This window comes from Rattus norvegicus, chromosome 3 (assembly GCF_036323735.1).
Source record: "Rattus norvegicus strain BN/NHsdMcwi chromosome 3, GRCr8, whole genome shotgun sequence".
NCBI classification, from domain to species: Eukaryota; Metazoa; Chordata; class Mammalia; order Rodentia; family Muridae; genus Rattus; species Rattus norvegicus.
The window spans coordinates 29,126,938-29,137,186 of record NC_086021.1 but is presented as its reverse complement, the minus strand read 5'-3'; the positions used below and the strand labels follow the sequence as shown (position 1 = coordinate 29,137,186).

Genomic DNA, 10,249 nt, shown 5'->3' with positions numbered 1-10,249 from the left:
GTTCTTGTGGGACTAACAACAATGGGACTGGGCATGTCTGACTCCTTCACCTGTGCACAGGATCTTTCCCCTCCTACTGGGTTGCCGTGTCCACCCATGATGGGAGAGTTACGTCAAGTCTTACTGTGTCTTGTTAGGCCATGTTCAGTAGATACCCCTGGGAGGCCTGCTTTCGTTTATTTACTTAATTTTATTTTCTAATGGGAAACAGGAGTTGATCTGGGGGAGAAGGGAGGTGGAGGTGGGACTGGAAGGAGTGGGGGGATATGAGAGAATAAAAATAATTACTACACCCCAAACGTTTATTGACACCGAAGGCATGTATCTGCTCTGTGTACAGTGAGCATTGGGCACAGAGAGAACTCCATTCTCCAGGAACCTGCCTTAGGAGGGAAGACAAAATGAGCTGAGCTTCCTACAGCAACACTGTTCCCATCTCCAAATGCAATTCCGCTTTGTATGCCGCACTGTCTTCCTAATGGAACTTACCCAGCAGGAAAATCTGACTTGGAGTTTAAAAAGGTCCTTTCCAGGGCATTGTGCTGTGACTCTGTGGGGCCTAGGATGAGGGGTCAGAATGGTGGGGTGAGAGCATGGTGGGGCGGAGTACAGCCTGGGGGTTCTCGTCACATACTTTTTGGAATCTTTCCCCAAGAGATGCCTTGCAGCATGAGGTACATGGGGTTGGTGGAGTGAGAGGGCTTGGGGAATGGGTCATGTCTCAGAGTCTTCTTTCTGTCCATTGTGTCTGTCTTGTCACTGCCCACTGAAGCTACCCTCAGAAGGTGTGGCAGATGTGTCACTGGATTGGTGCTACCTGTGTGTGCAAGTGTTTTAAGTTTTGCCTTGGTCTCTGTCTCTGCCCTTCCCATTTTTCTGCACTAAGCACTTAAACTTAGTGTTCCTATCTCTGTCTGTCATTGCCCATCTGTAAATATGTGTTACTGAGACAGCCTAGAACCTGCAGCAAACACAAACTTCCCAGGCTCCCAGACTCAGCTGCCCTCACAACACTCCTGTCAGGTTCACTTAAGCACAGGCTACAGCATCTGGGACACTATTTTGAGCTACAATTCCAAGTAGTTAGTTAGGAACACAAAAATAAAAGGCTTCCTGCTAATTTTGTATACCTTGAACATTCTGTTGCTGTTTAAATTCTGACTCCCTTTAAAGGCCAGACCCTTTGTCTCATGAGAGCCCTGAAGGCCTGTGGGGTACAAGGGCTGGGAGAGTCAATGGTGTCCAAGGACAGCGGGAGACAGTCTGTCTTCCAGGCCTGGAGATGAAGGCAGTGGAAGCTGTGGTGAGTTCCAGGTGTGCAGGTGGCTTTTATTGACCTGGTGACTGGTATCTCGGCACACACATCCTCCTGGCCAGGCTAGCCCCGGGGCCAGGCATCTTTAAAAGCTAGCAAAGGCTGGGCTGGAAGTATCTGCCTATACCCCTGGGAGGAGTGCGCTGTCCCCACACCCACACCCACACCCCCACCCCCACCCCCACACCCTGAGACTGAGAATGTGTTTCCATGCTGCAGATGAGCAAGTGGCAGCTCTGCCAGCATGGACAGCGGGCTGTTCAGATCCTTCTAGATGAGGGCCAGCTTTCCTGGTTCTCTGGGCTCAGCAGCCAGGCAGGCGGCTGAGCAGGGAGGTAGAATGTGAGGATAGACTCAGACCTCCTGCTGCAGGGTGATGGCCATCGACAGACCCCAGCCTAGGGAAGTCCTGGCCACCCAACTCCTGTGTAAACCACCTGCTTCTCTACCCAAGCCCCAAAACTTCTTCCCTGAGTCCTTAGAGTCAACTCTGTCCCACTACATCTCACCAGGACTCATGCACACTTTGTGAGCAAGAAGGTTCCGACAGGCACCAAGTGGCGGTAGGAAGGCTGGACTTGCAGGCAGGCTATGGGGAGGGGAGAATTAGGTGCAAGTACTCAGGCAAGCTGTAGCAACTGCCTTGACCTATCTCCTGCTCACCTGAGGGTCCATTCCTTCACCCCAACCTTTCAGGACACTCAAAAAGCACCCCAAGAGAAGAGGTTCACATAGTCACATCAAGGCACCTTCCTCCCAAGTGTGGGGTGAGGGCGCATTTCCACGGGAGTTTAGGGTCTTAGGTGAGTTGGGCCTACCTCTGGGACATGCTGGACCATAGGGGGAAGCTAATGAACAGCTTGTCAAGGGGTCCTCTGGGCACGACATCCCCATACACCCTGGGGCAGCTGCCTAGGCCTAGTCACCTGCAACACAGAGGATTATATTACTGTGTTGGGAAGGCCATGCTGGCCATGCCAGAGGTTGGGAGTTAGTCTGTGAAGGCTGGGGTGAGGAATACATGAGGCAGTTCTAACCCTAAAACAGGTGAGCCTCAGCCATCGCCACACCCACCGTCCCAGAGCCATGATGGGCTGTCTGTTCCATGCATGACTGCAGGATGTATCCATTTTAATAGAAGGTTCCGGTTCTGATCATACAAACCATAAACAAGAATGAAGTCAGCTGCCTGGAGGAATCCCTGGAGACCTGAGGCATGGCCAGGGCCCAGAGCTAATTGTGCTTCTCAGATCAGGAGTTTTAGAGACAAGACTTGCTTTGAGTGTGAAATGATCCACAGAGACACACCATCTGCCATCTGTGTCCCCAAAGGCTATGGCTGGGGAAGCTCAAGTGTGACTTTCATAGTCACAGCCTCAGAACTTGAGGATCCACTATAATCCCCCCTCCACTCATGCAGGGGGCTGCAGAGCTCAGGTTCAGGGTGGGGTCTCCTGACCAGGGTTCTAAGCCCCTGTTTTTCTCCTCTTAAAGGGCACGGCACCTTTAGTGGTTAGCCCCTTGCCTGGTTCTGGGGAGAGGCACCCCATAGGCCGTGGTGTAGTCCCAGAGCCATGCAGAAGCTCTGATCAGAACAGCATGTTGAATGGCTACAGAGTACAGTTGGTTTCCATGCAGGAGGACTTCTCAGTCCTCTGTGGAACTCTGCAGTTCCAGGTCATTCCTTCTCCCATGCACCCCAGCACCCCTTCAGACATTGCTGAGTGAAGCCATGAGAGACTGTAGGATCCAGGGTAGTGTCCAGTCCTTGTTCTGCCTGCCTGCTTCACACTTAAGCCAGACCCTAGTCACGAGTTGTGGTACAGCTATGTAAGGAGATGCAAATCATTCAGATTTGTAAAAATAGGTTAAAAAATGTCTCATGCCAATTTCCAGGGTGGTCCGGTGGTCTCACTGTTGGCCCCACTGAGAGGATTTCCTTTCTGGGGGCAAGTCTTGGAACCACTGTATAAAGTCATAATGCAGCCTGCTTGGCCCAGGCTGGCCCGTGACAATGTCCCCTCTATTCTCCCGCGTCCACCTGTCCGCCTCAGAATGGGGCTCAGAGCTGGGTCTCATCCCGGGTCTCAGGATTACAGGATGACAGTTTGTTGCTGCAGCTGCTTTTCCGACTCTGGGAGCTGCTGGTCACGTGGGCCAGGGGGTCGGAACGGATGAGGTACCTGCAGAAGACACCAAGGAAGGGCCTGGAGTGGCAAGCCAGCCCTGTGCCGGGTGAGTCATCCCGCCCGCCGCCAGGCCTGATGCTGTACTCACACAATATCGTTGGGCTCCAGTCTTGTGTCTGGCGGGGGGTTGATGAGTACATAGGAAAGGGTGTTCTGGTGATGATCATTCATCTCATCTGCAAAGGACATAGCCTAGGCATCACCGCAGCCCCACCCAGTCATCTGCAAAGGACATAGCCTAGGCATCACTGCAGCCCCACCCAGCCCAGCTCTGTGGGGCCCCAAGGCGCCAGGGGAGCTAGTTGTCCCTCCTTTCTGGTCACGGACTGATTCTGACCCCCCGTCCTCAGCTCCTGCCTGCACTCTGCCGGGCTCAGCCAGAGTTAGAGCAGAGCACTGGCTCCCACTCGCCTGTGAAGCTTGCTCAGCTGTGAGCCAACTGCAGATGACAGCTCACCAGTGTGTGGGGCCAGAGCAGAGTTAGAGTGCACCTGTAGGCGCCTACTTCCTACAGATCTGTGAGCAGGGGCGTGTGCCCACGTGCACACCTGAGTACACGTGTGCAGAACATTCACCTGCATAGCAACTGTGTGCACTTCAATATATCTGTGGGCACCTGTACATCCACACCTGCAAGGACCTGTGCATACCCTATGTACATGCACCTGCACATATACACGCATGTACCCATAAACACTGCCAAGTGGTCACTTGCACACATGGCACATCCACATGCCTGTAATACCCACATGCACAGCCATATAGAACACTCAGGCACACTCCATCTACCCCATACTACATCACACCTACATAAGCTGCTCAGGCCTTCTTACCACCTTCCCCAAAGTGCTTTGCGAGGAGTCCCCATTGCTGGGGACTGAAGGCCACCTCTACTCCCTACACTGATGAGAGACAGCAATTCCCTCCTAGCCCCAGGGTGACCATGGACTATGACCCATGGGAAGGTGGACAGTCTGGAGAAGCAGCCTGTTATCTCACTGGTGTCTGTGCTTGGCCAGCAGGGCACCATGACCACCTATATAGTCCTGGCAAGGGCCCTCAGCTTGCTGGCCTCAGTTTACCTACTTCATATTTAAAGGTACCTCTAGTTCAGTGGACATACAAAACGATGGTGACCTGAGACACAGCATCTTCTACCATTTCTCCCTCTCCTTTGGTCATGCTGGGCATGGCCCTAAGAAAGAGACTGACCCCTCTGTGAAGCTGAAGAATCTGCCAGGCAGCCAACTGAGCCCGGGAGTGAATAGCCAGAGCTATAGCCCCAGGGTGAAAGAACAGGGCACAGCATGCTCCTGAGAGATGGGGCGGGGCACAGGCTGGGCACACGTGTAGTTGTGCCCTGGGGTAGTTGAAATGGAGCCAACACCTGTCTACTTCTGCAGAATGGTGGCCTGCCCTCTACATGTGGGAGGCTGTTCTGTCCCACATGCATCCGTTTCTGCTCCCCCCCCCCAAATCCTACAGTCAAGATCCCCATGTATGACTCATGCTGGGAGTCAAGTGGGAGGTGTGTGATTCTGGGACCAAGTCCCTCATGCAGTGGCATGGGTAGTGTAGGGACAGCAGGGTTTGTGCAGAAGCAGGAGCATTCAGGTGTGCTCACAACATTCCAGACCACAGCCTCTGTCTGTCAGGGCCACCATACAGCCATCCAGAAGGTAGGGCTAGAAGCCCTGGCCATTGAGAAGCTGCTGGATCCTCTCTCCTCAGGGCTGGGCCCTGGGCTACGAATCTCCTCCAACCAGGGTCAGATCTTGGAAAGTCTGAGACTAGCAAAGCCTGGGGGTGGGACTAGGCCTGGCTCAGTATTGGGTTGGGGGAACCATGCCAAATTCCAGCTGTAGCGCAAGGGAGGGGCTGTGGTCAGTCTTGTGGCACCGACTCCAACTGCTTGGCCAGGGAAGGCAAGCTAACTGACCCTGCGGTAGCCTCTGCAGCCCTGATGTTTGGTAAAGGTGGACAACGGGTGCAGGGTAGGGGTGGGGACAAGACCTGGCTTGAATGCACTTCTAAAACGGAGACTCCCAATAGGCTGGGCCTCTGCAGCAGCTGTGTCCCCTCAACTCCCACTTTCCCCAGCCAAGTATTCCCTAGATCCAGGCCCTGAGCCTCCAAATCTATTCCCCCATGTAGCTAGAGGGTACTAACCTGAGTCTCAGCTTGCTCTAACAGAACCAGATTCCCCTGACCCCAACCCCTCCCTGGTTGCCCTTTTCTGGGCACTGTGTGACATTCTGGCCTGACATCCTGGTCCACTCCATGATGCTTGTGGGCATTGCGAGTTCCTGTTGCCGAGTTCCCACACATTTTCCCCCATGAGCACACAGATGATGCTCAGTGTACAGCCAAGAGTATCTGGTGACCCTGCAGGAGCTGCCCAAGCCCTTGCCTGCCCACCTTTGCCTAGGAGCACACAGGAAGCAGATGTAGCTGGGTGCAGGGTACGCTTGGTTCATGAAAGTCACCAGCCCTAGATCAGAAGCCCACATCTCAGCTCTCATGAGTGCTGTTATGGGTGGCAGGAGGAGAAAAACCACAAGCCCAGGAGATGCCAACACTTCACTTCTGTAGCTGCCCACAGCCATCCTTGCAATAAGGGTCTAGCTTAACTGATCTCTACTTGAACTCATAAAGCTCCTTGACAACCTTTACGAGGGGAGGCACTGAAGGCAGGGGCTTAGCCTCTGCTCAGGGCCTAAGGGAGGGACAGCTCCTTAGAGGATGTGCTCAGTACCATTAAGCACCCAGATAAGAAGTGAGCAGTTGTCTGTCTCAAGCAGACAGACTTCTCTTGAAGCCCCCAGTCTACATGGCTTGAGTAATCCCAGTCTGCCTATGCCTTGGCACAGAACCTAAGTTCAATCCTCATGCCTGCCCTGAGGTAAGCAGGGACTTTGGCATCTTGTGGGACTAGCTGTTTGTTAGGATGGCCTGCTGCTTAGTCAGGACAAAGCTAGGTGGCATGGCACATCCTAACAGAACTAAGTGAAGTATTTTGGGTTGAGGCCTGGGACCAGGGTGGGGTCCATCAACTGGGCTCCCACGGCCCTCAGAGGAGGAAGGCAGAAGGTCTGAGAACCCACTGTGGATACACAAAGCCTTCTCAGCTCTCCTAGTCACTGCCTGGCCCAGTCAAAGTGACAAAAGGTTGGCACATCCCCTGTGTGGTGGCTGGTATCCACTGGGGCAGAATTACCTTGCAAATATCCCAGGTTTACCCGATTCATCACATCACTGGCTGTTAAATTTGCTACGTCCTCTATGGAACACATAGGAGAGGCACAGACAGAAACAGAGAGAGAGACAGGTCAGCAAGCAGTGGTGGGGTGGGCACGCTGGCACAGCAGAATGGGTATGGGGCAGTGGCCAGCTGCACACAGACACCGTCCACACTGGGAGAGTGGTGGCCAGCACCTCAGAAGCGAGTCGGTTGCCAAAGGGAATCTGGGTTTTATCCGGCAAGCTCTGGCAGGGGTGAGGTTGCAGAGAGTAAGAGGTACACAGGGCTCGACTTTGCATCTGCTAGTACTTGCAAAGGCTCGTGAATGCTGGAATCCCCTTAGCCTTGGTGATGAGTTCCCTGGAACAGCAGGTTACCCAGGCAGGTACTGAGGGGCCCACTAGATCCAGGACGTTGTAGGGACTCTGTAGACATGGCTGGGGAGGGCTCTGGTGGCCTCAAAACCCTGGTCTGTCTTCCCCAGGCCTTTCTCCAAGTCCACCACTGCCTTGTGAACACGCCCAGAATGCCCAATGTGCACTGCCCATGCCCTATGCATGGCCCAGCCCCAGTGACCCCTGGGCAGCTCCTTCTACTTAGAGGAGCCTCCAGGGTGATGATGGACTTCAGCATGCAGGGTGGGCCTTGGCAATGGCTGAGTACTGAGATGTTGAAAGAGTGGAGAGAGGCACAGGCCAGAGTAGAGATCCTGGGCCCCTCTGACCTCATCAAGAGGTAACATCTCTAGAGGAAGGCCACACAAAATGGCCCATAGAGAGGGGAATTACAAAATCTGTTGGTGCAGATGTCCCCTAGGACTGACTGGAGCAACAGAGCTGTGGCAGCTGCCTTGTGGGGAACATGGGATGGGTCAAGAAATGTGCAGACCATTCTTGCCATTGATGACTATGGCAGGGGTGACCAGGGCAGGGACGGGCTGTGGCCCTGACAACTCCTTGCCTTTTCATGTCTTTCGTGGAATGGGAAGACGGGACTTGTATCCCAGTTGAAGGTGATGAGGAGCTTTGGGGAGCTGGCTTGGCTCTCCACTCTACTCCGGTCCCTTACTTTATGGTGGGGAAACTGAGGCTCCAGAGTGGTAGAAATGAGTCAGGCTGTGGGTTACTCTGAGCCTTTCACACATGAGTGCAGACGCCCGCCCTGCCCTTTGTGGAGCAGGCCCGGGGAGGCCATTGTAGAGTTGGAGCCATCCCGGCCATAGGAGTCAGGCGGCTATGAGACGCCCATCAGGTGATCTGCCACGGTCCTGCCAGCCCTGCCTTACCGTAGCCAGTGGTGGGCAGCCCCAGGTGCTTCATTCGGTTCTTGACCAGCTCCGAGAGCTCCTGGCGCTCTGAGCGCCGGTACAGGCTGAGTCGCTGCTGGGTGATCCAGTCTGTGGTCATGGGTGCCTTCCCCGCCTGCTTGCTGCTCTTGCGGCTCAGCTTGCGGGCCCACTGCAGGCTCTTGCGGCGCAGTAGTGGGTGCTCCACCGGGTCAGCACTGCCCCCGTGACGGCCATGGGTGCTGCCACCGCCAGACGCAGCCCGTGTGCCCCAGGGCCCCTTGGCCTCCCGAGTGTCCTCGCAATCCTCCATGTTCACCGAGATCTGAGACTGGGCAGGCAGGAGGGCTATGGCTGGGCCCCCCTGTGGCATGAAGTGCCAGGACCTACAGTGTGAACTCCAGCCTTCTCTAGGCCAGAACTGTGGGCTTCTACCTGTACCCCAGTCTGCCTGGCCTCCTGGCCCTGCTCAGAGTCTGGTCCAGGATGGAGCCAGCCTGGCCCCATTTCCCTCTCTGGGCCATCACCACTATGGTCTTCCTGGTCCCTCTAGCCCAGCGTATCCTGACCTTATCCTAGGAGCCCTTGTGTATACCAGTTTGCCCCTACACAGATGGGGCAGGGGTCACTGCCAAACACATCCTTGGGAGTCACTGAGGGGGGTTGGGGTAGGCTATGCCTAAGTGGGCATGTGAGGTGCAGGGAAATTGTGGGGACCCCATCAGGCAGTACCTTGTGGAGACTGGGAATAATAATTAGGGTGTGGGGTCAGGTCAGACCATATAGGTACCTGCCACTTTGGAGGCTATAGTGTGACCTGCTGTACAGTGTACATGGTGCTGGGCTAGGGTGAGGCCGAAACCCTGGGTGATCTGCCCTGCCTTGGTTCCACACCATATAGGAGGATGGTAACTGCTAAATGCCCCCAACCCTGAACTGCCCAGTGGCCAACACGTTTTCATTCCCCGCCTGCTTCCCATGGGTCTGATCAAGGTACGGAAGAATCCCACGAAGCAGAGGTGAAGCAGAAACTCCACATGGGCTCCGGGGTGCTCACCTGGGCTCTGAGGTCATGAGGCTGTAAAGAAAACCAAGGGTTGCGTGGGGCCCGTGAGTGTGTTCACCTCTACCTCAGTGCACCACAGCCTCTCAAGGTCCACACATGACGTGCTGAGGGCGGGATGTCGGGAGGCTAGCTGTACCAGACTGCCCTCAACACCCTGCCCAGCCCCCCTGGAGCTCTGGGGTGTTTCCAAGGTCACCATTCTTCCCAGAGTGGCAGCTACCCTCCCTGGAGGCACATGTTTTAGACACTGAACCACCCGGAAGGAGCCCATGGCACACATCAGCCACACCCAGCTCCTTAGCACTGGACCATAAGGATGGAAACTCTACGGCCCTGGGACTGTACCTCAGAGGAGAAGACATGGCACTCGGTCCTGTAGATGCCGATGGGGATCTCAGCGCTGGAGGAGCAGAGTTTCTGGAAGAGGCGGCCATAAGTACGGATCCACAGGTCATCCTCAGTTACCTTCATCTGCAGCGAGTGAGAGGCACTGAGCTAAGCGGGCTCAGAACACTGCCCGGAGCCCCAGTATTGCAGTGAGCCAAGGAGGGTGGTAGGCCCGTGTCCCACGGTACCACACGTGCCCTGCACTTACAGCACAGAGGTAGCCAGAGCCTGGCGTCGTGTCAAGGCCCAGCAGCAGCCTGGTGATGGTGATCATGTAGTCCTTCACGAAGGACTGTGGGGCAGCAGGGCCAGGTGAGGCAGATGCCCCAGCCTCCGCACGCTCAGAAGCTACCTGCCTGCCATCTCAGCACACGAGGTCCAAAAGGACCAAGATCCAACCCCCCAGAGTGGCACCGGGGTATCCCCAAGGGCGATTAGACCTGCTGCTCCAGCAGGAATGAGTCTCGGGGGACCTGGGGAGGCTGTTCAGGGGAGTGGGACCATAGTTCAGTGACAGATCGACTGTGGACTCTGGTCCAGGGATTATGGGGCCCTGCCCACCTTTCTCCACCTTCCAGCTGACCTGGTAGAGCAGCGTATCCAACATGCTGATACTAAACACCCGACCAGCAGCAAATGGCAGGCGGAACATGAAGGCCAGGTTGGAGCCATTCTCCCGTTCTTGCTGCAAGAAAGGGATCCTCGGATGACACAAAGGATTGTGGGTAGCCATCAGATGTGCATATAGGATGTGTATGTGTGGCAT

At 55.1% G+C, this 10,249-nt stretch overlaps 1 protein-coding gene across 15 annotated transcripts in view; it reads right to left on the bottom strand.

Moving 5' to 3' along the window:
* Positions 1 to 284: 284 nt before the first annotated feature.
* The window catches only part of Kcnt1 (potassium sodium-activated channel subfamily T member 1), a 55,832-nt gene continuing 45,867 nt past the window's right edge, over positions 285 to 10,249 (bottom strand). For 5 of the 15 annotated variants that reach the window (XM_006233704.5, XM_006233698.5, XM_006233697.5 and 2 more), the window contains 8 exons: positions 10,067 to 10,168; positions 9,692 to 9,775; positions 9,442 to 9,567; positions 9,088 to 9,108; positions 8,031 to 8,394; positions 6,722 to 6,784; positions 3,593 to 3,680; positions 285 to 3,498 (listed from right to left, as the gene is read on the bottom strand). In XM_006233704.5, coding sequence (XP_006233766.1) covers positions 3,378 to 3,498; positions 3,593 to 3,680; positions 6,722 to 6,784; positions 8,031 to 8,394; positions 9,088 to 9,108; positions 9,442 to 9,567; positions 9,692 to 9,775; positions 10,067 to 10,168 — 969 coding nt within the window. In that variant the 3' untranslated portion in view covers positions 285 to 3,377. Of the gene's footprint in view, positions 3,499 to 3,590; positions 3,727 to 6,721; positions 6,785 to 8,030; positions 8,395 to 9,087; positions 9,109 to 9,441; positions 9,568 to 9,691; positions 9,776 to 10,066; positions 10,169 to 10,249 lie in introns of those variants that run through there. The other 10 variants (XM_008761624.4, XM_006233699.5, XM_006233702.5 and 7 more) reach the window with 6 other exon arrangements.